Source organism: Notolabrus celidotus, chromosome 9, assembly GCF_009762535.1.
Source record: "Notolabrus celidotus isolate fNotCel1 chromosome 9, fNotCel1.pri, whole genome shotgun sequence".
Taxonomy (NCBI): Eukaryota; Metazoa; Chordata; class Actinopteri; order Labriformes; family Labridae; genus Notolabrus; species Notolabrus celidotus.
This window is the reverse complement of record NC_048280.1, coordinates 21036091-21064056: the sequence shown is the minus strand read 5'-3', so window position 1 is coordinate 21064056 and position 27966 is coordinate 21036091. Positions and strand designations below refer to the sequence as shown.

The 27966-nt window shown below is 40.0% G+C and overlaps 2 protein-coding genes across 2 annotated transcripts; one reads left to right on the top strand and one right to left on the bottom strand.

Moving 5' to 3' along the window:
* Positions 1 to 368: 368 nt before the first annotated feature.
* Positions 369 to 22418, bottom strand: abhd17b (abhydrolase domain containing 17B, depalmitoylase). The gene is made up of 4 exons (XM_034692502.1): positions 21881 to 22418; positions 18580 to 19056; positions 3295 to 3474; positions 369 to 2911 (listed from the first exon to the last, which is right to left on the bottom strand). Exons 2-4 carry the CDS (start codon positions 19044 to 19046, stop codon positions 2692 to 2694), a joined length of 867 nt encoding a protein of 288 aa, XP_034548393.1. The 5' UTR covers positions 19047 to 19056; positions 21881 to 22418; the 3' UTR covers positions 369 to 2691.
* Positions 22419 to 24284: 1866 nt separating this feature from the next.
* On the top strand, positions 24285 to 27657 carry c9h9orf85 (chromosome 9 C9orf85 homolog). The gene is made up of 4 exons (XM_034692696.1): positions 24285 to 24513; positions 24792 to 24898; positions 26131 to 26244; positions 26820 to 27657. Exons 1-4 carry the CDS (start codon positions 24412 to 24414, stop codon positions 27058 to 27060), a joined length of 564 nt encoding a protein of 187 aa, XP_034548587.1. The 5' UTR covers positions 24285 to 24411; the 3' UTR covers positions 27061 to 27657.
* The last annotated feature ends 309 nt before the right edge of the window (positions 27658 to 27966 follow it).

The following is a 27966-nucleotide window of genomic DNA, read 5'->3' as shown; positions in this document are numbered from 1 at the left end:
AGTTGAATTCTACTCAATGGCCCCATATTATAATATGAGATCAATATTAATCAAAACTTCCAGGAAATTAAAAGGTAACTAATCATTTTAGGTTAAAAATCAATCTTTCATGTCAGTTAAATCCATAAATCAATTTTGTTGAGCAGCTGAATCACAACTCTGCCACAACAGAAGCACTTTCGTCTTCACATGATTTCTCATCCAACACAATTAGAGCAAGTTACCTTCACTTCTTGAATTAGATTAAATGAACGGTACACTAAATTGTACTTACAAACACATACAAAGGCATGAAATAACTGGTTGTAATGGCACAAGATGACCTTAGAAGAAGAGGTGTTTCCAGAAATAAACAGTTCAGAGGCATATTTTGTTGCTTCTCAGATACGGTTTTATTTTCTCTATCCATGTTAGAATTACTATAATAATATTGTTATTACATTTATGTTTCTCCTTTACTGAAATATGCTATACAAAATGAATCTAGTCAAATCAGAGATGACATTAGTCAAAGTGACTGGTACAAAGTCCATCTGAAAAGCCATGACGATGGCCTAACGTGGTCTGATATTGTCTATCAAGGGTTAAAGAAGTAAAAAGAACTACAGTTGACAGGTTATGACAAAAGAGAAATAAAAATGACAATATGTTCAGTACAAATATTATTTACACAGTGAAAATGAAAGAAAGAAAAATCCTTCTTCGTAAGACATGAGTTGTGAAAAAAAAAAAGTCATTACAACAGACCATCACCGGACAAACGACAGTTACCAACCCTGATCTGAAGTTTTGCTTCTTCCAACCTGTGAGTTAACAGACCTGAAGGTTTATAATAGCACCCATTGGCTTAGTGGTTCATTACCAACAGTATTTCACTCCTTTAGATAAAACTGTTTCTAGAGTAATGCAGGTGTTTAACACTCCTATAGGAAAATGATTCATCAGGATTTCTGATGTTTTTCTGGGTTTGTTACATAGGCCAAAGATGAGCCTTTAGCGACATGCAGTAGCTCTTTGACATTTGCTTCTCAGGGCTCTGTCAGGGCTTTAAGGGAGTCATAGGCTGGCTTTTTTTTTTTTTTTTTTTGCTTTTATGACCCAGCATTAAAAGGTCAAATCAACAAACAACAATGGATCCAGAAATACCATGCAGACAAAAAGACAAAGTTAAGACAATGAAAGAAAAACATTCTGTTTGTGACAGAGGCCTTAAATGCTGAGGTTAACCCATAGTTACAGATCACTTATTATTAGTGAGTAATTGAGATTAGAGTCCCATTTATTTACCATCTCATATACACCAGAGTATATAAACTTATTTTGTTACGACTACCTGAAACAGAAAAGGGGACATCAGCTGTGGTAACAACATTAACCGTTCAGTCCTGGTTGGCATGAGTGGTTAAAGTCTTAATCAAAGACCCAAGCATAAGCTGCTGTCACAGCAGCTCAATTTGTATCATATGAAGACACATAGACACATCTGATTTGGGTACACAAGAGAGATCCTTAAAAAATAACTGCACATATTATTGGACATGAGATCAGCAGAACCAAAGACAGAAAATACAACGTTATTATTGGTCTAAACATCAATGAGGATACTTATAGTTTCTTAAGTGGAGTCCGAAATTGTCCAGCATTCCATTTTTTTTAAACAAGTATATCAGAATACTTTGATGTAAACTCTAAAGTAAGAGCTTTTGAAACGTGTGAGGAAATTATCTGTACTTCATTGGTCAGTGATGTCAAGCTTCAGCCTTTTGATTGGCTGCACACGCTGCTGATTGAGACCCATGTTGTTGTTGCAGATTTTAACATTATATTGTACAATTTCAAGACCACAAAAAGAAGTGAAGACTGAAAACAGCAAACAGAACTATGGAGAAGTTTCTAGAAGTTATTTCCACAAAGTACAAAGTTCTTTGCGTGTCTAAATGTCTGCAGTATTATACTTAACATTTGGCAACACTGGCACAGCTAGATAACAGGTCAGTTTGTCTTGTACAGTTCTTCAGCAGCAGCTGAAACGTGCAAATATCATGTATAATATAAAAAAATATAAGAAACAGTACTCCAAAAAAATGAAATCCATGATGTCTGCAGTGTGTAGGACCAAACTTTATGTCATAGTCAGATGGTGTTCAGTTGGGTTAGAGAGTCTGGTCCACTTCTGGTCCAGTCCAGTTTGAAGCGAGGCTTCTCCTCAGAACCACAAAAACCTCAAGATCTGACAAGAAGACTCCAGTGGACCACGTTATTCTCAAAAGGCAGCAAAAATGTGACACATACACACTCGTACACACACACTCTGACACAGTCTTGTTCTGTGCGGACACATGGTTTGTTTTCTATGCACATTCCTACCTCTTCTTTCATTCACACACTTTCAAGATGTGCAATTTTCAACATGATAAAATAAAAAAATAAAAAAATAAAACAAAAAAAGTGATGGGTACTTGTAAGTTCACAGCTGCATCAAGTGAGCGGACAGTACTCGGGAGGAGAGGTGTTTGATACAGAGAAAAGACTGCCACCAAGACGTCAGCATAACACAGACAAACACCACCTATACCTGCACCACTTCACAAAGAGAGGAAAAAGTTGCACCTTTTTCCATCAACAAACCACTCCTGAAATACTATTCTTTCCTCCTCTTCTCCCCTCTCCGCCCTTGGTCTTTCAGCTCCTCTACAAGTTGACCAGCTCATGTGCAACAAACTGTTTGAGTCTCTCCAGGTATTGTCCGTAGAGCTCAACGTCATTGTGCCCGGCCCCCTCCACCCAGAGCGGCTCCACCGGGCGCTGACAGCGTTCGTACAGGGCCAGGCCGTGGGAGAAGTCGATGACCTCATCCTCTGTACCATGAATCACCAGCACTGGAGATGTTACCTTAGAGATCTTGTCAATGCTATGGAGTGAAAACAAAGAAACACATGATCAATTTGGATTTGGAAAAAATAAGAAAGACAAAATAAGCCTTAAAAAATATCAGATTGACAAACTGACCACCAGAGGGAGCAACAGAGAACATTTCCGAGCACTGTGACTCATTAAGAAGAAAACCCTCTTCTTGAATTGTTATGACAGATCTATATTTACAAGTCCATTCTTGCAAGCATGTGTGTGTGTTTTCTTTTAAAGATTCATTCATGCACTGCTCTTGTTTTTGAATACACGTGTCCTCTTGTTGTTTGATGAAACTGTGCAGGGAGTCTGTGTGCCTTTCTGAGGATGCTTCCAATTTATTAAGCCTGGTTTTTCACATGCCATCTGTTCAAACAGGGGACTCACTTTGGGAAGGCGTCGAAGCAGTATGTCTTCTTGGTGTCGGGGAAGGCCACCCTCATGCCAGAGGTGAGCGGGGAGTGGAGGATGACAGCAGCGCTCTCATAGCGCGAGGCCAGATCCACTGAGGGCACGGTGCCAATGCTTTGGCCATACACGATGACGTTCTCTGGCCGGATGCCATACCTGTGAGATGAATAGAGCTTATGAATATCACACTTTAACTGATGGTGCAGAGGACTCTTACACTACCAGCAGCCAGACACATTCTGGTAAATTTTCCTTGCTCTGCCAGACACTGAATAGGGTCCAACTAGGCCTTCTGTTAATTAGAAAGAGCAGCTTGGCTGGCAAAAGAGAAAAAGCAAATGTTGCGTATTTTGAATACTCCAATTAGTGTAAAAATGTAATTTCTCAAAGTAAGGGGGGGCTTGATGCACCCCTGAATCTATAAGAAAGGTCTGCTTTTATATAATAAATATAATAATAAACTATTTATATAGCACTTTTCTTAACAAGGTTACAAAGTGCCTCACAACAAAAAAGCAGAGAATTACAAAGTATAAAAAATGGTTTAAACGGGGAAGAAAAAAGACAGCAGCAAAAACAAGACATCTGAATGCAGAGCAAATTCAAGAATTAGGGGTAGAGAAATGCTTTCTCATATAAAAATGTTTTAGTGAGGATTTAAAAGCTGTGAGACTGAGAATGATCAAAAACAGATTATCTTTTCAAAAGTCCCGTAAAGAAATGCTGATGAATTCCTAATAGACGTTATTTTGTAATCACTGTTTTTGTTTTATTAATTTTTGGTGCCATGTGTTTGTGACAATATTGTTTTTGTTTCCATTATTTTGTAGTTTAATGCTACTCATCGTTCAGATACTTGGTTTATTTTTCATTTTTATTCTGGATTTTTATAATTGGCTGCTATTGCATCTTTGTTAATCATGTGTGATTTTAAATAATTGTTTTTCTTGTTTTTGTTTTGTTGTGTGGACCCCAGGAAGACTAGCAACCACAACGTGGAAGCTAATGGGGATCCTAATAAATAAATAAATAAAAAAAGACTGTCTAATTGTCAGTGGCAGGGAGTTCCACAAACTTGGAGCTCCCACAGACCTGAGGGGCCGCCCAGGCACATAGGGGGTTAAAAGGTCTCTTAAATAGTTTGGGGCCTGTGCATTTAAAATTTTAAAAGTAATCAATAAAATCTTAAAAGAAAGGAAAGATCTTATTTTGGATATTTGTTTGAGGTGGGAAAAAACAGAATTTAACAGTATTTTTTACGTGAGTGTCGAAGCATAGATCTGTGTCAAATGTCACTCCTGAATTTTTGACCTTCATTGTGATGTTGTAGAGGGGACTGAGTTTGTTATGAGGGATAAGCTTTAAAAGGTTATTGGACATCCAGCTTGTGATGTCTGTGAGGCAATTGAGTAAGTCATCAAGGCTGTCCTTTTAGTCAACACATAGTAGATTCTCTCACACAGCCAATTAGTCTCCCTTCATCCTCTACTTCACACAGACGCTGCTCCATGAGCAAACACACACCTGTGAGCTAACAGAGACTTACTCATACTCTATTATCAGCTGAAACATCATGCCATAGTGACTCAGTGATTATACGGTTTCCTAAAAACAAGCACACAAGGATTGGAGGCAGCAAAGGTTCAGTAGCTCTCTCTGCAGCTCTTCAAAGCAGCTGAACACAGAGGACCACCACTGCAGTCTCGTGATTCAGAGCTCAGGAGGTGGAATTAGACCAAGTCGAGCAAAAAGAGAGCAAAAGAGACACTGATACTGGATCAAGGGTGAGGGAGAAACAGGGAAATGAAAGAGAAGACATTCCTCAGCTTATTATGTAGAACGTGACCCAGTCTAGCGAGCGAGCAGTCAGCTGACAACCTGAAACCAAGTGGAGAACACTGCATCACTGTCTGCACTGCTGGAAAAAAGCACAGCAGTACTACTCTACATTATGAAAACTGAGAGCGCTAACATTTCAGGCTTGGCTTCACAGCTTCTGCAACTCCATTTATAGAATACACAATAATACACAAACTGTAAAGTGTGACAACACTCTTTACTGCTGTGATGAATCATGAGAAAGTCAAAAAACACAATTAAAACACAACCTTCACAGAGAGAAGGGATGAGATTCTGCTGCTACAAAAGGACAACAGACTTAAGTTAAGTGCAGACAGAAGCTGGGAATGTACATACAGCCCGAGTCAGAGTAGGACTGTAGGGCTTGTTTGCTGATGGTGTGTCAGCTGGCCTTCACAGAGTAAAAATAGGGGTGGAAATACTGGCAGAGCATGGACAAAGAGCTACTGCCAATTGTTGGGTGCTGTGGTTTAATACAGCACCATTTACTCTCAAGGTTAGCTGAGCAAATCCTACACAGTTCAAAGATTAGAAGTATATCACTCTCATTAGAGAGTGTATCTTTGTAAAGCAGATAAAGGATAGGAAAATCTTAAGTCAACCACAAACAGTATCAAAAGGGACTGACCTTTGGAAAGTGTCGGATCATGAGAGACTGAAACACATAATCTCACACAAAAAGCTTTGTTTTATGATTTGCAAGTGAATGCCATGCCTTTTTGACCTCCCATGTTCAGTTCAATCTCATCTGTTTGTTGTCAGAATAAGGAGATGGTTTTTACTGTTTGGGGACTGAAAATCCACTTTGGATTAGTCTAGTTTTTAGAAAGGCTGTTTCTCAGAATCTCATAGGCTTCCAGGGTTTTAACGGTTAAATCACGCAGAGTTATCACTGAAAGCAAAAATGACACAATGTGAGCGCGAGAAATAACAGAGTCATACACTCTTCATGAGGACACAAGTTAGACTGCCTCTTTTACCTGGAGTAAAAATAACAAAACAATAATGGAGGAGAATAAATACATCATAGACTGTATAAAATATGGACGTAGTATCCGTGACGTCACCCATCTGTTTCTGAACGCTGTTTTGAGACCAATCGGCAGCGGCAGCCATATTGCTTCTGTCGAGCCAGTGTGACGTAAAGTGGCGGGCTTTGAGCCTCCTAGCCAACAGCTACGGTGTTCTTGCAGGCAGCTGTGCCTCTCATTGGAAGACTAGTAATCTCAATATCTTCCAAATTGCCGAATTAGAAAAAAATTCATCCCCCTCACAGTGAGAGGACATCGAGAAATTAGCTATTCAGACTACACTCGTCTTTTGTACCAGGCTGTAAACATGTTTATTAATGCTGCAAAGATCGTCTTTTTCCCATTCATGTGTATGTGACTTCCGGTACTTCCGGAGCCAGCCTCAAGCGGATCCTCGATGAACTGCAGGTTTTAACACTTCCGCATTGGACTCATATTTTTAGACCGGAGGTTGCCGCTTGAAATACATTCATCCTTTTAGGCATAGCAGGATTTAGTAAAGTGAGAGGGGGTTTGTTGCTGTGCTTCAGATCATCAAACAGTTTTGGACTTCCAATAAAAACGATCAGAAAAACACAAGTAAAATATGTCAACCTGCCCCCCATCCAGGACTTGTACCGGTCCCAGGCCAGGAAACGGGCAGGCAGTATCACCGCAGAGCAGACCCTCACACCCGGGACACAATTTTTTCAAACTCCTCCCCTCCGACAGATCACTGTGCGCCACAACGACCTGCCATAATAACAGTTTCTGCAGGCTGTCACTCTGATGAACACTAAACTATAACAGTGTCATACCTGTCACTGTGGAATAAACACAGATCCATGCTCTCTGTAAATAAACATGTAGATATACAATGTAACAATTCTTCAAACAGAATTCACATTTTTGTATTTATTTTATTATTTAAATATCACCTATATATACTCTTTTAATGTAAAACTGCCTCTGCACTACTCAACACTGCACTATTATCATATTATTTTTAACCTGTACATATTAGTCGTGCCTATTTGTTGTTCTTTTTGTGTTTATAGTTGATTTTATTATTATTATATTTATATTTTTATTTGTATGCCTTATTCTTATGCCTTTGTACAAAGAGCACAGTCTACCAAGACAAATTCCTTGAGCGTTCAAGCATACCTGGCCAATAAAGCTGATTCTGATGTCAATTAAACTTAGAGTTAATAAGCACACATGATATTACCCACTTGATCCTGTTAAGTGTTCACATTGCAGAGCAAAGCTAGAGTAAAAAATTATAAATCTTGCCATTTCAAAATGGATTAATCAAAGTCAGGTATTTTGTAGCCGTGCTTAAGATTAGCGAACAGCAAGAGACTTCCAGTAAAAATCCGTCTTGGAAGGAGGGCAGATTAGTAAAATAAGATGTCAAGCAAACTGAGAGATGCCTGCCACAGTGGATTTATAATATTAACTCCTCCCATGAGAGATGAAAATAAATCACATGACAGGCGGGGGTTGTTCAGTTGCTTGCTTCACTTCCTCATGACTGATCACAGGCAGCATTGGGTTATAAGAAAGTCTGAATGTGTGTTTAATTAGACCTTAAGACTTCATTGTACAGATGGACACTGCACAGCAATGTCTGCAAAGAATAAACATATGAGCTTTGTCGTCACAACACTACTTGTTTCCTGTTGTGATCATTTTTATCAGTATAGCACTTAAGTGTTATCAGTAATAACCGTTTACTTATCTCCTGTTTATGCTTAGAGTCAATGTTCTTTGGCATATCAGACCACAAGATCCTGACCAATCACAAAACAGTCAGCACATGGATGTCACTACAATGTACAGCTTATTCAGAGTCAATAGACACAGTAAATTGAAACCTATTGACAGCTGAGTCATGAGGTCTAAGGCTAAAGGCGTTCCCCAAACCTAACCCAAAACACTCTGCCTACATCTGTACGTCACCAACACAGTGTGAGCTCAGAGAGTTCTCCTCAAGGACACAGATATAAACACAATGAATAATGCAGAGCTTGAACCTATGACCCTCCACTCACAACAAGGTCATGCTAGCTGCTCACCCAGCCTGCTGTCCGGCCTCTGTAAGATTGACTGCTGTGGATTTTTTTTTCTTTGCACTTTCAGGGAAAAAACAACACTGTGCAGATCTGCAGCTGCACTCTTATTCAGGCAGCATTACAACAGTCTAAGAACAACCCAGGGCAGACCCCCTGGACCGTCCAGCACCAGCCTACAATTTACTCTATTTAATTTCTTCTCAAATAGACCTTAACCAGCCATAGCTGGCCATGCTCCATGGTTACACCCCTCCCCCAAACCTTCATCAATTTGGCCTCCTGACACAAATTCAATCTATTATGCATCACATCCTCTGTCGTTCCCCTGCACTGTCTCCTGCTCTCTCTTGGCTGCCCACCTCTTGCCCACCAAGGAGCAAAAATATTCTCATCCCGTATTACTCACAATGACTAATAGATATTTTAGGACATCCTGAACATATGTGCAGGCATTTTTAACAGATTAGTGCACCATCTGCAGTACAGCAGGGGGATCCTTCACTGAAGAGCTCCAATGATCTCATATTATGCAGCGCAGATTCATACTTGATTCCCTCAGCTGTACACTTGATTTAGATTATCATTGGAAAATTAGAGATAGACGATATGGTTTTATCAGGGCCGATACTGATTATTAGTAGTCAAGGTGGCCAATAACCGATATTTGGAGCCGATATTCATTTGCAGTTAAAGGGAAAATATTGTCGTCAAAATGTTGGATAATACAAACTCCAAGACTTCACTTTGTTTAAATGCCTTTAAGCATATGTTTATCAAACGGCTTTTCAGATTTGCAAAATGTTTAAGTTTTTTTATTATCTTAGACAATAGACATCTTTGTTTTAAAATTCTAACAAAAAGTGCAGGGAGCTCACAGGATCAGCAGCATGTCTTATAAAGTTAAATGAAAACTTGAAACAAATAAATAGCTTCATAAAGTTTTTTACGGTAAGTCAAGTTTTCCAAAATTTCAGTATGACTGAAATGTTAATCTGTCACTTATCTTTGTTTTAAAGGGATATTTCAGTTTTTCTGAGTTGGGTTGTATGAGTTTTTAATCGCTAGTAGTTGTAGGGGCCACAACGGATGCTGCTCAGCTCGTCCCCTGTGATGAGAAACTGCAGGGAGAAATGAGCAAACTTAACCCAGTTTAAAGTGATCTCTTATCAGCCGTCGGATTAAAAAAAAAAAAAAAAGGCTGATATGCGTCAAATTGACGAATATCGGCGCCAATAATCAGCCCAGTTGATAATCGGTCTATCCCTATTGAAAAAGTAGATTCTGAGATCTCCTTTGGAGACAACACATTTTTCAGAAAGTCAGAACGAGCACTGTACTATCACTTGGCTCTGTTTGTATATTTTCCATACTTAGATAGTCAGATGAGTAATGGCACGTGATTCAACACAAATTAGCTGTTATCTATAGGCCATCACATTTCTGTTCACTGATATTTCAACTCAAGTCAAGTCAGTAACACAGCCACATGGTTTACAAGAATCTGTCTCTATTACTGAATGTCTGAGGAGACAGATGGCATTTTCATATTGATCAATAAAGCCTATTGACCAGGATGTGAGTTTCCCCTGTTTGTTTTTATTGGCCATGGTGCAGGAAGACCTCGGTCTGAAAGCTTATTGGATATCAGTTGCTAGGCTACCACTCAATATTGAACTAGCAGGATTGACTGTTGGCCCGCCTCCATGTCAGAGGGAAAAGAAAATGATACAGTGGCTGTCTGTAGTGAAACATACACACACACACACACACACACACACACACACACACACACACACACACACACACACACACACACACACACACACACACACACACACACACACACACACACACACACACACACACACACACACACACACACACACACACACACACACACACACACAGTCAAAGAGAGGAAATGGGCTGACAGTCTGATCAGCTTGGTCACTCCTTGTATTCTAACTGAGCCTTTTTTTCTCAGGCTTAGTTTTACTCTGACGTGGAAAACAAATAGTTCATTGCACATATTATGTAATCTTTTGTATGATGAAGGAGGCTGTGAGAGCGTGTAAACCTGGTGACTCAGAATTACTGAATCAGCTGGCTCACTCTCCGCTCAGGTAAAGGGAGTGGCTCATCAACTGTGGATAAGCAAAAAACACAAGAGCTGCATGTGTGCGTTTGCGTTTGCGTGTGCGTGTGCGTGTGTGTGTGTGTGTGTGTGTGTGTGTGTGTGTGTGTGTGTGTGTGTGTATGTGTGTGTGTGTGTCTGTCTGTCTGTCTGTCTGTGTCTGTGTGTGTCTGTGTGCCTGACTTTGCAGTTGTGGTTCCACTGTTATTGAAGGGAGTGACAGGTGCCTGCCCTCAGTCATAAGACTGTGGAACAAAGGCAGCCAACTCGAGTATGTCAACAATCAAGAGAAATAGAATTTGCAGACTTCTGGATCACAAGCAGATGACACAGAAAGCAAAACAGATAGGAAGTGACAGACTCAGCTGTGTTCAAAATGTCAAATAGTCAAAAAAAAACAACACAACATTCGACAAATACTGAAAGGGAGGGAGACGTCACAGCAGCTCTCCTCCTCAGGCTGTGCGTCTGATCTAACATGAGAGACAAACTCGAGGGATTCTATGCAGCAGACTGAAGTGAGATTTTCCAGAGAGGCCTTTTGATGTGATAAACACAATCTACTTGATTCATGTTCACTGGGTCAAAAGGCTGGGATGTACCCTCTTTCTGTCACACAGAAAGTCAATTATAAATCAGACGGATCCCTCAAACAGGAAAAAGGCAGCTGATCTAGAAAGGATTGTAAATGAGGCTCACTCAGCTTTGAAGACTACAACAAAAAGATTGTCTTTTTAAAATGATAAAGATTTTACACAAGACTCACATCTTAATTTCTATTTGTAGATCATTTTACTTGTAATTCATTAGCCCATTTATAAAACCCAAAGTCCCAGATATAGCGATTCTGTGAAAGATCCTCAAAGGCTGTCCTCATTTCATTCTGTTTGTGTGGAAACTTGTTTTGAATTTGGATTTATATGAAACTTCAGAGCTTGCTGAGCTGATATAAAGCCAGCAGATTGGAGGCAAGAATTTCAAAAACCAAAACAAATATTATGCATGGCAACAATAATCTCTTGATAACACAGTCTCCATAAAAATGTAGAATGTGTAAAGCCTGGATTTTAGTAAGACAAGTGTTACGATATCTGTTTGAAGTATGTTTGTAATCTAAGTAGCACTGACCAATCATGTGTAAGCAGGCTTTGGTGTGTAGAACAGTCAATATAGAACACAAAAGCAGGTCGAATGCAACCTGCCTATTGACATCTCGGCTCGGCTGTCTCCTGCTGACAGCTTTTCTAGACATATTTGCATGCAAGTGAAGCTAGTAATCCGGTTGGACAAAAAAACGCAGCTTGAGCTGCAAATCTACTGGTCACAGCAGCCAAGCAGATATTCGAATTCCTGACTTCCTGAAATGACCTTTATTCAATAAACAAGCAATTTAAAAGCTGTTGTATTCACACTTTTGAAATATCTGCTCATAAGTTTGTTATTTCTGCAAATTTATTACTCATGAACTGCAAGTAAATCACAAGAAAATCAGCTTCTGTTCGGATCAATTAAGTAAGCCAGAGTGAAGCCTTTGTGTAATCTACTATTAACAGCGAAACGGAGACCTATTAGAAACAGATAAACTTGCACTAATCCAAGGAAAGATATGAACCAGATAGTGATGATGGTGCTGCTTTTGCAGACATATCTGGAGAGGGGGATTTCACTTTGATCCGACCACTCTTCCCTTCTTATGTTGAAAACTGGACTGTAAACACAAAAGGTGCATTGAAAAAGAAGTCTTAACTGGAAGTCATTCATTGATAACCACTAGCTACACTGAAATACTCTAAGGTTTTTATAGTAACCACAGGCATATACTGTATCTTTGTCTGGCAACTGCCATTAAGTACGGTGGCCCTGAAGTGCAAATCACAACGGCAAATCAGAAAACACTGCGAAATTAACCAAACCGGAAGAAGAAGGTACCCTCAGGGAACATGACTCGTCTGTGATTGGACTGTTCCCCGGAAGGACATGGTTTACATGTTTTCCAAATATGAGTGCCGCCAGCAACAACGTACATTCTGCTATTAAAGAATACTTTGATGCAGGACATGGATATGGCGTGATACTGGATATTATTTGGATATTCCACAACATAAACAGCTTCATGTCCTGAGCATTGTGTTTTCATTTTTTGTGTAAAGACTGCTCAGTATCATTAATAGCAGCATGTACGTTGTCGCTGGCGGCACTCATATTTGAAAAACATGCAACCCATGGCCTTTCGGGTCAAAGGACAGATCAGTCCAATCACAGACCAGTCATGTTCCCCGAGGGTACCTACTTCTTCTGGTTTGGTTAATGTCGTAGTGTTTTCTGAATTGCCGTTGTGTTTTCTGAACTGAGTGTTAACCAAGCGGCAACCTCCGGTCTAAAAATATGAGTCAATGCGGAAGTGTTACAAGCGGCAGTTCATAGAGGATCCGCTTGAGGCTGGCTCCGGAAGTACTGGAAGTCACATACACATGAATGGGAAAAAGACTATCTTTGCAGCATTAATAAACATGTTTACAGCCTGGTACAAAAGATGAGTGTAGTCTGAATAGCTAATTTCTCGATGTCCTCTCACTGTGAGGGGGGGGGATTTTTTTCTAATTCGGCAATTTCGAAGTTATTGAGATTACTAGTCTTCCAATGAGAGGCAGAGCTGCCTGTGGGAACACTGCAGCTGTTGGCTAGGAGGCTCAAAGCCCGCCTCTTTACGTCACACTGGCTCAACAGAAGCAATATGGCTGCTGCTGCCGATTGGCTTCAAAACAGCGTTCAGAAACAGATGGGTGACGTCACGGATACTACGTCCATATTTTATTTTATATTTCTATGGTGGTAACACAGTTAAAAAAAAACATTTTTAGGTATAATGACTGCAACATAAAATATTTTGAAATACATAGTTAAGATTAGTCAGAGGTGTGCTGCATAATTTTCTCTGTGGTATACTCTTTGTGACATTTTCACACTTTTTTTCTAATCATAGTAATAAGATCATATAGAAAACTTAACTGTGCTTACATTCCCAAAGGGCCCAAGTATGTATTAATTTGTTCCTGAACTATAGCTTATAATAAATCAAAATGAGCTGAAACTGAGCCCACCTAAGTGCAACTATGGAGAGGGACTGTTAACCATGTGACCACATAACTCGTGACATACAGTATGAACAAGTAAAGTCTTCTTCAATTATCTAGTTATGTCCTTATTCCTGTGAGTCTCTCGTCTGATCATTAAGAGTTGTCATGCAGAGTTAACCTAAAAAGCCATGTGATCCAGTGTCTTTGTTAACTAATGAAGGGTCGATACCTCCTCTGACAAACTGCTTATCCACACCACAGACAGAGACAGCAGGTTTGCTACAGTTATAACAACCCGCAGGGCTTTAGTAACACCAGCAGGCAAAAAGCCAACCTGTCTGAATGAGCTGTAAAATTTTATTTGGCCTGTAGGGAAATTAGACAGTGACAATGTGGATTTGAACAATGATGACAGTGCTGTCATCCAAGAACAAATGCTTATTCAGACTGCCCGACAAAATGTTGGTGAAGGAATAACAAGGGATTATTATATGCACAAATGATCCATCATATCTAAAAATAAGGCATGAGGGAAGGAAAACTTTCTTCACGTCTACAAGTTACAGTGTGAGTTTGTATGCTCAATTAACCTCACTAGTACAAATAAAGGAGTGTTGTACTGCAATAAAACGGCGAGTGTATTGAAATGATGATTCAACGTGATACATCCGTACAGACAGGTGAAAAAAAAGTCAGAGCCACACTGTGTGCAAGCAACAGACGAGGAAGATAAGCTAGGTCATGCAGAATAACCTATATTACTGTGCCTCCATAAAGAGTACAGCGTGTTTTCCATGTATCTGAAGAAAATCAGTTAACACTTCGTGCCCCGGACAAAAATCAAGAAGCATAATGTTATACGACTGGAAGCGTCTTTTCTGCTTCAATCAGATTCATTTCAGAGCTAATTTTTCCTTTGCTGGTCACGACTGTGTGTGGGAGCAAAAGATTTCTGTGCATCAACAAAAATGAATAAGTTGGATTGAAAAAAGAATTGCAGAAAACAAAAAGCACACACCAGCCAAAACTATTCATGTCTTTCACACGGTCATACTCTGGAAATAAAAAAGGATGTTTCTTCTTTGTGCAGGGGAACTTTCTTTAGCTCGTTTTTATTTCTTTCGCATCCAGCATTGTAACTTTTTAAGGTTTGGTGAAAGGTTTGTCTTCTTGGCAAGTGGAAGAAAGGTTTCAACATGCCTAACCACCAGAAAACAGGTTCTTCTTCACAGCAGCCTGTTGCTCAACCTTTATGATCAGGAGTTTCCTGTTTAACTTGCCAGCTTCCTTATTTAATTCACAGAAGACATCTCAGTATATCCCTCTAGATCTGTAAAATGTGAAAGAAGTGCAGAGAGAGAGATCAGCTAGGAAACAACATTTAATGCCAGTGGAATTACTAGTACTAACCATCAGCACTTTTAAATCTCTGCAGGGCCAACACCTTCATCTATAACTGAGAGGAGTACATACACCCACGTCAGCAATGACACCAGAGGAGTTCTCCACACTAAAAGCCTAGTTTATAATCTTTGTGGTTGATTTAAACCGCTTTGGCTCCTCTCTTCAGCCCTCTCTGATTCCCTGAGCCAGCATCCCCTCTCTTCTCTGAGTCATTTGTTTGTCTTCCAGCAGGAAGTATACAAAAACAACCAGGCCTACTGGATGAACTTTTATATCCCCCCCTCATGCACATAAACAAAAGGCACAAATATGATGGACACACAAACACTGTACACTCCTCCCCCACATCCTGTTGTACCATAGAACAGGTGAGTGGCCAATCTTGTACGTATTTGTCAAGCACTGAAGTTATTTTCAATTCTATGTGTTAACCAGATTACCTTCCCCTCCATGGCCATCAATACCGTCCTCATCGACAAACTTGCCTCCATTGGAATATCGGACACACCCCTGGACTGGTTTCAATCATATCTCTCTGACCGTACTCAATTCATCCAACTCAAAACATTCATCTCCCAACCATCCCCCCTCTCTTCTGGTGTAGACCAAGGTTCTGTCCTTAGGCCCCTCTTATTCATCATCTACCTCCTCCCTCTTGGTCATATCTACCGTAAACCTAACATCCAATTCCACTACGACACGGATGACACCCAGCTCTACCTGTCCACCAAACCCACCTCATCTCTCCCTCCCACCTCCCTCTCCGACTGTCTTCATGACATCAGATCCTGGCTCACCAACAACTTCCTCAAACTGAACCGCGATAAAACAGAGGTCCTTCTTATTGGCACTAAATCCACCCTCTCAAAAACAAATAACCTCTCCATCCTCATTGACAACTCCTCCGTCTCTCCCTCCCCCATGTTAAGAGTCTGGGTGTCATCCTCGACAGTACACTGTCATTGCAGTCCCACATCAATAATGTCACCCGGTCAGCATACTTCCATCTCTGTAACATCTCTCGCCTGCTTCCATCTCTCTTCTCCAACAGGACATCCATTCTGGTTCACACCTTGGTCCCCTCCCGCCTAGATTACTGCAACTCCCTTCTTTTTGGTTCACCTGACAAATCTATCAACTTCAACTGGTTCAAAACTCTGCTGCCCGCATCCTCCCCAGAACCCCCTCCACCAGCCACATCACACCTGTCGTGCAGCAGCTCCACTGACTTCCCATTAAGTACGGCATCATTTTCAAGATTCTGTTCCTCACTTTCAAGGCCATCAACAACCTAGCTCCTCAGTACCTCATTGACCTCCTCCAAACAAAAATACCCACCCATAGTCTCAGGTCCTCATCTTCCATCCAACTCACCCTACCACCTGCTTGCTTGACCACCATGGTGTCGAGGGCCTTCAGCCGCTCAGCCCCCCGCCTCTGGAACTCTCTCCCCCTGGACGCACAAAATTCCACCTCTACCACCTCCTTCAAATCCTGCTTAAAACTCACCTTTTCCATTAAGCATACTCACTCTAATCGGTCTCCTTGGGACTGGAATGAATTCTCCTCCCCTTTCATTTTTCTAGTTTCGTATCTTTATTCGAATGTATTTATTTACTGTTGAATGTTGCTCTTAATATTGCTGTGTTGTAACGTGACCTTGAGTGTCCAGAAAGGCGCCTATAAATAAAATGAATTATTATTATTATTATTATTATTATTAGCTACATTTACATTAGCACTAAAGCACCAAAAACAATGGTGACACGTTTTGAAGACAAACTAAAAGATAAAGTTGCTTCTTCTGCCTCAAACTAAGAATGAATAAAGTAGTCATCCTCCTCCAGTGTCACCTTGGTAATTGTTAATAATTGTCAAATCCAGAGGCATAGTAAGTTTTCCTCATGAAATCATTGTTAAAAAGATATTTGACTTGACTGTTTGTCAGACCCGGCACAGAAGCTACAGATGTTGCCCCTATCCTCCTAAGAGACAATAGCTATGGTGTTACGAAAAGGACAAAAGAAGGAGATGATGAGGGGGTTAAAAATGGATGGAAGGAAGTGAGGGACGTGGAGTTAAACAGATGGTCTTATCTGAGAGGAAGGACTTGTAATTCATGTAATTAAATCAATGGTTGAAGATCTGTTTACAAAACTAACGTGAATTATAAATGGCTGTGATGAAGCAGGGGTTAACCAATACATTCCTCTAGACCAGCTGCAGCGTAGACATGAGACACTCAGGGTTTCTTACTCGTTCTGCTCACATCACAAAGCTATGATGCAGACATCAGTGACTACAAGCACTACATAACTAAGTGTTACTGCGTGAAAACGATTAGAGGTTGCATATTGGCCAATAAGTAGGAGTCTATTCATAGCCCACAGAGCAAAAGATGCTGCAGAACACCCACTCACACCTACATGTGGTGGCTGGCCAGCAGAAAACACGCTTCTTATCATCGCCTATGAGAACACCATGTCATCCCTCCTAAACCGATCCCCAGCATCTCCACCCGTGACATTATCAGATCCAATCTCATCAGCTCTACACCCAGCTCCTTCAGGATGCTTCAAGGCCGACTTCAAACTCTCACACGACAGCTTTTTCTTTTTTTTATCTTAATCGATCTCAGCCCACTCTCACATTTTGCGTACACTTGTTTTCATTTCAGCGCTCTCAATTTACTGATATTCACAGTGGAGTAAAATAACTTAGAAAGGTTGCCATTGTTGTAATTCACAACATTATCCCTCTTCCTTGGCCCCTTCCTTAAGATCTGGGCTGCGAGAGCATATTTTGCATTCCAAGTTAACCATGCAATACATTTTAAGCGTTTATCCACTTTCATCCCTCCTTTAAAGGTTTAGGGGGTTAACCAATCATTCTTTAAGCGTTTGTTAAGCCTCATCTGCATTGCAATGTTGGCCTCAATCTGACATTGGTATTCATGCTGTTAGTAGTGTTGTCGGTGCATTCATCACTAGACTACGGTGGCCCTGAAGGACAAAACAAATTTACAAAAGATGAAACAATTTTACAAAGTTGGAGACAAATTCACATTTTGGAATTTTTTTTTACATTTTATAAAACAAAATTACAAAATCAAAACACTTTTACCAAGGCCGAAACAAATTTACATTTAAGAAAACTATTTTACAAAATTAAAAAAACACATTTACAAGCGGTGAAACAATTTCACAAACGGCGGAACACTTTTACCATTCCTGAAACAAATTTATATAAATTTTTAACGGAAAGGGAATGTACCAAACACAGGAAGGGATCCGGTACTAAACGGAGTACCAGTACCAAACGTAGCTCCGTTTGGTTTCTCTTCATCCAAACAAACTAAATGACCCCTCACTCGATCACTCCTGGATCACTTCCGGTGTTTGGTACATTATAAATGTACATTTGATTCAGAAATGGTAAAAGTGTTCCGCCGTTTGTAAAATTGTCTCGCCGCTTGTTAAAGTGTTTTTTAATATTGTAAATTTGTTTTCTTAAATGTAAATTTGTTTTCCAAAATGTAAATTTGTCTCCAACTTTGTGAAAGTGTTTCATCTTTTGTACATTTGTTTTGTCCTTCAGGGCCACCTTACTAAACCCATGATTAAATCATTGCTCTGCTAGCTGTGCCAAAATTAGTGTGCAGGTTCTTTCTCATCATCATCACCATCACCCCTTCTTACCGTGAGCGGAGCGCCTGCCAGGCGGCATCCACATCAGCGTACAGGTTCTTTTCCGAGGGTTTCCCAGAACTGGCCCCGTAGCCTGAGTAGTCATAAGAGAAGACATTGCAGTTGATCCGTGACCCAAGGCCGATGTAGAAGCTGCTCATTTGGCCTAAGTCCACTGCATTTCCATGGGAGAATAATAGTGTGTAGCGGGCACTGGGTGAGCAGCGGACAAACATGCAGGCAATGCGGTTCCCTCTTGATGTGCGAGTCATGAAGCACTCAATGGCGTCTTTCTCTCGCGTGGAGTACTGCCAGTCTGCACGCTCGGAAAGGTGTAACGTCCACCGGCTCCCGCTCTCATCGCACATGAGGCTGTAGGTGGGCTCTGGGGGCAGGAAGGCCAGCTTTGAGGCAATCTTGCTGGGGCATGGTGGACAGCAGAACAGGCAACATAGCTCGCTTAAGGACAAGTGATTCATCCTAGAAAACCTGTGACAGAGAAAACGAGGAGGTTAGTATGAAAATTTAAGAACTGACCTTTATAGAGAGAGGGAGAGAGAGAACATATAACTGCCACTTCAAACAGGAGTGTCTTGGATCTCTCACACAACTGAAACACCAATCTGCCACTACATCCCCTGCAGATTGATCACAAGGAAAACACCACAAGAGCACATTCACGCCAAAGAACTCTTGAATGACGTTCTCTCCATGAATGTGAACACTTGTCTTTTAGAAGTGGAGGAGCAAGAGTATTCTGGGACTGGGGGCCTGAAGCCATGCTGTTGTCCTCTTTTAAAAACACCATCTATTCCCCTCTCAAGAGTAAGGCTTCCTACAGCCAGTATTATTAAAAAAAGAAAAGACATAGCCCTGACCCGGTTTGATTCCCCACAACCACCCAGGCAGTATTGACTTAAAAGGCTTTCTTGTTTCACTCTGCACCTGGACCCCCACCCGAGGCAACCTTTCACATATCCCAGGTGCTTTAGAGTTGTACTGCCCTCCACTAAAGAAGGTGTGTGTGTGTGTGTGGGGGGGGGGGTTAATTTCACTCCACATAACTACACATGCCCTTTTAAAAAACGCTGATGGCAATTGATATCAGCAATGACTGTTCTTTGGACTGTATTTCTAAGGAAGTCACTTCATCTGTGCAACTACATCCTCTAACACATGATGACTCTGTCCATTTTAGAATTAATTTTGAAGATTTCACTGTTTAGCATGATTGTTAAATGGTCTGGCACCTCAGTACATCTCTGAACTTATACACATCTACACCCCCCTCCAGAGCACTAAGGTCTGCTGATCAGATGCATCTCGTCGTGCCAAAAAGACGACAAAAGACGAGGGTTGACCGAGCTTTTTTCAGTGGTAGCTCCTAAACTGTGGAATGAGCTACCCACCCAAGTTAAAATGGCCCCCACCCTGGATACTTTTAAATCCTGTCTTAAAACTAATTTTTACTCCTTGGCTTTTAATACAGCCTGAGAGTTTGTGTTGGTCTCTGTTCGTCTTTTAAACTGTATTTAAAATGTTACTATTATGTATTTCTACTGTTTGTATTTGTTGTGCAGCACTTTGGTAACCTTGTTGTTTTTAAAATGTGCTATATAAATAAAATGGATTAGATTAGATTGGATGACTCCATATTGCTGCCGTGCACGTACTTCATTCTGGTTTCTGAGTTAATATTGGCTTAGTCTCACCTATAAGAGAGGATATATTCCCAGTGTGACTTCTAGGTTAAATAAAGGTTAGATTGCCTGTATAATCGTAGTTCTCTAACAGTCTGAGACAGCGTTTTTCGTCTTGAGGATACAATTTTTCAATAAAAGTAACTATTTCAGACTTGTCCTCTGGGGGTTGCATAAAATCATAGTGCTGACGGAGCGCACCTGAACTGCGCTTTTTTTTCGGGGACTTTTTTTTCTTAAAGAGAGAAAATAGATGACTTGCTGTTTAAGATTCATAAAGACTTTTTAGAGCACTATAAGATGATCCACTAACTACGAACACTAGCACTACACCCCTGCATACAACACTGTCCAGCAAGCAGACTGCTCATGCTGGAGCTGAGGGGTCCATAATAGTAAATTGTACCTTCTTCATTATTATAATCTCTGCTATTTTGCTGTAAACATAACACTCTGTGTGTAAGGTGAATGGGTATCCTGTGTGTTTGGTGTGTTCGCAGCAGGTTTCAGGGCTTAGAGAGTCAAATATTCAGCCCCACTATGAGACTCATCATGGCAAAAAATACAACAGCTGTTTTTGTAGAAAGATGTTCATTAAATGGGGACATTTTCAGAATATACTTGTACTTTTTTGCACTAAAACAAAGGATAATATTTAGAGTTGTTATTATTTATAGGTTATTATGTTATGATTTCACTGGTCCGGTTGATTCAGATCAACTTGGGCTGTATGTGGCCCCTGAACTGAAATGAGATGACGCTCCTGCTCTACAAGCTCTGTAGCTCTTGCAGCAGCAAAGCATCCAACCATGAGAAGTGTTTTTTGATACAGTGGCTTACTTCAGTCGAAATTTGCAATGCTGCATTTACCACATCCACTTAAATATAAATAAATACACGTCTACTGACTGAATTATCTTCACAGCTGATTTACAGTTCTTTGTCATGTTTTCTTAAGTCTCCAAACACAGACTTAAAAGACATTCCTTCCCTCCTTAGGAATTTTCACATCAGTGTTTCTCAACAGTATTGTACTTGATTTATTTTTTACATACATTTGACTACAGTATAGATTGACTAGAAGATTGGCTGACACGCTGTTGAAGCTCACATGTACACATATATATATAGCCCACTAAAGCCCTAGCTCACTTGTGGCATCTTGATAACGCTCAGTGACATCAATGTGTCTTGATGAGCTGGACATTGCACTTCTAGACAAATGTCTGGACCAACATGAGTTCAGGTGAGTCCTATTTATAGCCACATGTTATCTGTATTTACATCTACAAGGTTGCCTGACATCACAATAATAAATATGAAGCATCAAAACACATAGTGTGGGATATTTTCTTGCTATATTCCCCATCAATAGTGCTTAATGTCCAGCCATGGAGTCAGAATGGAGCCTCGGAGAGATTTAGTGTAAAATGGTGGTGGAGGCAGAAATGTGTTCAGAGAGATTGCAGCGCTTCTTGGCTGGCTCAGTGGAGGTTTAATATCCAGTGATTGGACACAATTCGTCCGTGAGTGTGTTGGGTTAATAAGCTGGCAACACTCTATATTCGTGCGCGCCTGATCCATCTGAAACAGAGATATGAATGCAACATTACCTGGATGGTGACTTTTGCTTTTTCTTTCTATTTTGAGGTGACAGTCTTGGCAAACGTCGCCGTAGTCAGGTGTTTTCTTCTCACCGAGCTAACTAATTTATCTTCTTCTGAACGCAGGGAGATTGGCAAGGTTATCCTCGGCCAGATTATCCTCTGTTTAGCGTGTAGTCTCTCTCACTGTGTCTATCCCCTCTTGGCACCACAGCTGTGAGTTACTATAAGCTAGCAGCTTCGTCCTCCGGGGTCCAGACAGCCTCCAAAAACTGTCGTTTCTTGTTCCTCCGCTGGGCTTTAACAACATATGGTCCCGAATGATAACGAGGTCGATTCATTCAACACATCCAGGTCTATACAGTGGTCCAGCGTCATGGGTGAACTCAGTAAATGTCTAAAGTAAAGTAACTTCTTTCAGACAGTTGTCAGCCGTATCACTTCTTGCCTCCGATACATCACCGCTGTCGATGTGAAACCACTCTCTGCTTGTTATCTCAGTTCATAAGGAAACACGGGGCGTGACTGACCGCTTCATTGGCGAATAGTGACGCTGTTGATAAAACAGTTTTAACCAATAGCAGAGAGAGTGGAAATATATGGGCGGTCACTGTACACATCACAGGGCGGGGCTATTGTTTTGATCGACGTTTAGGACAGCCAATCGATGATTACTATTGAGATTAACCGTCCAATCAGCAATGATTGCGGTGTTTCTTACTTTCAATCAGGTGACGTCATGGACCTGAAGCTATTTCATTATACGTATTTTTACATTTCAAAGACCTATATTGAAAAAACAATCGTAATTGCTTTGATTAATTTGAACAGAATTTGAGTAAAGGGGAAAGGTTGTCTCTTGACCTCATGTAGGTCACACGGGCTACACTTCAAAGATTAAGACTTTTTTATTTGCCACTGCCTTCCTATCTTAGCTCATTTTAACTCACTTTAAATTAAAATTTTAATGTATTTTTTAATATATTTCTAATTTTCCTTTTCTTTTCTGTTTTATTATATGTGTAATTTTATTCATTTTATTTGAGCTCTTTTATGCCTGTCTGAATTTTTTCCAATGCTTTTAATGTTTTAATGTAAAGCACATTGAGTTGCCCTTGTGCATGAAATGCTCTATACAAATAAAGCTGCCTTGCCTTGCCTAGCCTTACACTTTCTAAACAGGTTTGCATCGTGTAATATGATTTATATAGTTATTTATTTTATTAATTTAATGTATTTATTTTGATTAGTTATTGATCTTTTTTATTATTACTAATATCATCATTATTATTATTATTATTATTATTATTATTATTATTATTATTATTATTAGTCGCTTAATTTTTGTTTATTGTTGGGTTATGTGTTTTCATGTTTGCGTGATGTATGATTAACACGCTCAAGACAGTTGAGATGACAGTGGACTTTAGGAGGAACCTCGCTGCGCCTTCCCCCCTCGCCATCCTGAACAGCACTGTGGCCGCTGTGGAGTACCTCAGGTTCCTGGGCACTATCATCTCCCAGGACCTGAAGTGGGAGACCCATATAGACTCTGCGATGAAAAAGGCCCAGCAGAGACTGTACTTCCTCTGCCAGCTGAAGAAGTTCAACCTGCCACAGGAGCTGCTGAAACATTTCTACTCTGCAGTCATTGAGTCTGTCCCGTGCTCTTCCCTCACTGTCTGGTTTGGTTCTGCAACCAAATCAGACATGAGGAGACTGCGACGGACAGTCAGGACTGCAGAGAGGATCATTAGAAACCCTCTGCCCTCACTCCAGGACCTGTACTCCTCCAGGACGAGGAAAGGGCAGGGAAAATCCCCACATACCCCTCTCACCCGGGTCACCACCTCTTTGACCTTCTGCCCGGGCCGGTAGTTCAGAACTCTGAGCACCAGAACATCCCAGGACCTGAGCAGCTTCTTCCCTCAGGCCATATCCCTCATTAACAATCACACTGTAAACCACTAAAGACTCCTGTAATACATCACATACATGTGCAATACTTTGATTTACGGTGCAATACCTCATAACCATGTGCAATATTGTAAATTATTCCATAACATATTTTATTGTTATATTCATCTGCCACATGTGCACTCTGGCTTAAGCTAAGTTAACTCATTTCATGTCTTTAAAAGTACTTATTTACCTTCTTTGTACAGATAGCATTTTTATTTAGAATTTTTGGATTTGTGTTTAGGTTTATATATTAATTGTCCTTACTGTCTTGTTGTTAAGTGTTCCATTCACCACGTCAAATTCCTTATGTGTGCGAGCTGACTTGGCAATAAAGCTTTCTTCAATCTTGAATCTTGAATGTAGAATGTTACCTGAAGTACAACACTCTGAAGTTACACACTCCGGTGCAGTAGGTGGCGGTATGCACCTTTTTAAGTTGGTTGCGATCCGCCAGTAAATCGAGAGAAGAAGAAGAGTACTCTTTCTTCTTCCGGGTTAAGACTTTCTCTGGCGTGGTTTTGGAGTTTAGTTGAGTTTAGCACATAAATTACATGTGTTAATAAAATTAGTTAAAGAAGATGAGTTCTCAAAAAGGTAACGTGTCTCGGTCGCGCGGCCAGAAGCACCAAAACAAATCTGCATTCAGAAACGACATGTACGGAGCAACTGTACAAGTAAAGGTGTGTGAACTTTGTGTGGATAGTAATGTGTTATATTTACCTCAGATACAGATTATGATGGGAACTGTACTGAGCTTACATTGAATTGTAATATACAGAAAAATATGTGCTCTTGTGTAGATTCAAGGTTTCACATTTCCTTTCAACTGTGCGTAGAAATCCTTTAAATATTGCGTTTACAGCAAGTTCTTCTGTTAAAAGCCAGGATTCATAGTTTCTACGTTAATTTTGTGACTTTCCTTATGTATTTGTATTTGTGTTTGTGATCTGTATTGTAGAAGGCAAACTCAAAGATCCACGATGGGCTCTGTCAACACTGTAAGGGTGTTCTTGAGTGGAAAGTGAAATACAAAAAATACAAGCCACTAACACAGGCCAAGAAATGGTAAGTACCTACTACAAGCATTATTTCAACTCATTTGATCTGTGATAGTTGGTAAGGATCTAATAAAAAAGAGTAACATTATACTTAATTCACGTTTCATTTATCAACAAAACACGCATGTTACAGCCCAATAATAACAATAATAATAATAATAATACAACTTTATTTATACAGCACTTTTCTGAACAAGGTTACATAGTGTTTAACAACAAAATAGCAGAAAATTACAAAGCATAAAAAACGGTGCAAACAGGGTGAAGAAAAAAGACAAGCAAAACAAGACATCTGAATGCAGAGCAAATTCAAGAATTAGGGGTGGAGAAATACCTTGTTATATACAAATGTTTTTAGTAAGGATTTAAAAGCAGTTAAGATTGTGGACTGTCTATTTGTCAGTGGCAGGGAGTTCCACAAACTTGGAGCTCTGATTTAGAAGGCCTGCAGCCTGTAGCACCAGCAGTGCGCAAGGTGTGTCCTAAGTTAGAGTGTAAAGTCATCACTAAACTAAACGTTGAAACTAGTAGGTTTGTAACTTAAGTTGTGTCATTGTTTAGTTCCACCCAGGTTGCACCACAGAGACGTAAGGTTCATCTTAACTTGTAGGCTGTAACGTCCAAACGGTCCAAACTAACCAAAACATTGTCGCAGATATGACATTGACACTTCCAGCAGCCAATCAGAGGAAATCACCAATTTTGATGCAGGGAATATCATGTTATTTTTCGTGCCTAATCATCTTGACCGACAGCTGAATCAAAATAAAGTAAAATGATAACTATAGCCTAAATCTTTAATCTGCAGTGTCTCAGGAGCGCAAATCTTGGTCATCATATTTTCCAAAGGATGTAATCTCTCACTTGTATATCGCGTTGAAGACATAATCTAGCTGGGAGAACTCTCTGTATCTCCTCATCCTCCAAATCATCCCACGTTTCAAAACGATGCCATGGCAGCCGATACTCTACGGAGGACTTTACACCTGTGTAAGAATTACGTTGTAATTTAGGCTTAGGTTGGAGCTGGCGCAAAGCCCAAAACGTTAGTATGGTGTAAACTTCATCCTAAATGAGAAGTTACGTTCAAACTAGGCTACGTTTGAGTTTACGCACAGCTGGTGCAACAGGCTGCTGGTCACCTTTTGTTTAAGGGCGGGATCTTGGCACAACCAGCAGAGATGCATCCACAGGAAGATGTGTTTTTGACGTGTGTGTTTACATGTTGTCTCCTTTCAGTGTCAAGTGTTCTCAGAAAGCTGTGAAGGATGCGTATCACATCATTTGTAAGCCCTGTTCCCTTCAGCTCGAGATCTGCTGCAAATGTGGAAAGAAAGACGATATCGTTATTCCGTGAGTGGTTGTTAATCAATACATTGTTAGCACGGATTTGAGTGTGTGTTTACTTGTGTGTGCAGATAAGTATATAAAAAGGGTTCACACCTAATGTATAACTCCTCAGTCCGGTGAATTCTGTGTTTGTCCCTTTAATATAATCAGTGTCTTATTATTTGGAAAGTTAGACATGTACATAGAAAACAGTTGTATTCAATTTGGAATTTTGAAGGTTTTTTGTCTTCTTGCTGGATTGAAATATATGTCCTTGATTTTTGCATGAAGTCAAGTTTCTGTGATCATCTCTATAGTAAAGCGCAGGTGATTGATACCTCTGCAAACCTGCCATCTTGTGGACAACAAGATACATTACAACTCTTAGAAATGATTTAACTAATTGAAGAATTTTAGCCTCCATTTAACGCTCTTTACAATAAAACTTTTGGTGTCCATTTATTTTCATCCATCATCTCTGCCATTCATTTGACGACATTATGGTGTTCCAACAAGGCTTGAGGGATTGTCCCTCTGCTCTTGAAGATGTAAAAATAGCCATCATAACTGCTGACATATGGTTTTCTCTTATTGTGCAGAATAAACTCACAGGAGGAGGAGAAAGAGACAGACGAAGATGGAGAACAGAGAAAGAAAAGAGGTGGACTAAAGAAGGAAGACATTGCTGACTTGGACAGTGATGATGATTTTGGTGATGATGATGACTTAAGTGACTTTGGAGATGATGATGAAGGAGAGGATATCAAAAGTGACCCAAAGAAGACACAGAAAAAGTGTGAAGTGCTCCCAGATGTGGCTCGAGTCAAATTTGCAGACTGAAGACATTGATATAAGTTTTGTTACCCAATGGACTATTTTATTTTACATTTTCACAAAGCAAGTTTCTGATCCAGTACAGCATGCAGTTTGAGATGTCATTATCCTCAAAAGAACCAATGTGAATCAACTACTTTTTACTGGTTAAATTCATAACATGGGAGAAAAGTTTATTTTATGTTAAGTAAACAAAAACCTACCAAATAATTTAGAATAACTGATCACTTGTATATACTTTTTCATTTAAGATTCTGGGGGTTTCAAGTCAAGAAAGATCATTGGACCACATAGTTGACTGTACATTAAAGTCTCCGTTCATGAACAATGCCAGCTTGATGTTAATGTTCATTAAACCTTTAAACTATGTTTGCATTAAGTTAAGATATCCAATTGGCCCATTCATTGTACAATGCTTGAACAAAGCCTTGTAATAACAGCAACCTTTACCAGAAAGGAGAAGTGGAGACGTTGGATATCAATCAGTAAAGGACTCTGAGATTTTGATACTGTCAGCACACCTAGTTGCCATTTTATCCGGCACTCTCAGCTGAAAGTAGTTCATCTCAATATAACTGCCTCTCAATAAATCTTACCCTATAACACAATAATGGCTTTTTTATTTTGATAAATAATTTGACAGAAGTATTGATTGGGCTTTAATGCTGTTTTAGTGTATCTTGTTATGAGCAACTTACACATATTGACTCTTGTCTTCTGAAATGAGAAATATTTGTATCCATTTAAACCTTAGATTTTGTGCAGAATCAATTAAATGATTCATAAATAGTAATAAGTGTGAAATTGTATCATGTAACAGTATTTCCACGCAATGTACTCAACATTTTAGGTGTGTTAATGAGAGCAAATCTTATGGTGGTGTCACTTAAATGCAAATTTCACTTATATATT

Bases quoted from the DNA above. Each gene is read 5' to 3' on its own strand.
- abhd17b (XM_034692502.1), bottom strand. From the start codon at position 19,046: ATGAATCACTTGTCCTTAAGCGAGCTATGTTGCCTGTTCTGCTGTCCA. The intron at 3,475-18,579 runs GTAAGAAGGGGT...TTCATCTCACAG, and splicing joins TGGCAGGCGCTCCGCTCACG to GTATGGCATCCGGCCAGAGA. The intron at 2,912-3,294 runs GTGAGTCCCCTG...TTCACTCCATAG, and splicing joins TGCTTCGACGCCTTCCCAAA to CATTGACAAGATCTCTAAGG.
- c9h9orf85 (XM_034692696.1), top strand. From the start codon at position 24,412: ATGAGTTCTCAAAAAGGTAACGTGTCTCGGTCGCGCGGCCAGAAGCAC. The intron at 24,899-26,130 runs GTAAGTACCTAC...GTCTCCTTTCAG, and splicing joins CTAACACAGGCCAAGAAATG to TGTCAAGTGTTCTCAGAAAG. The intron at 26,245-26,819 runs GTGAGTGGTTGT...CTTATTGTGCAG, and splicing joins AAAGACGATATCGTTATTCC to AATAAACTCACAGGAGGAGG.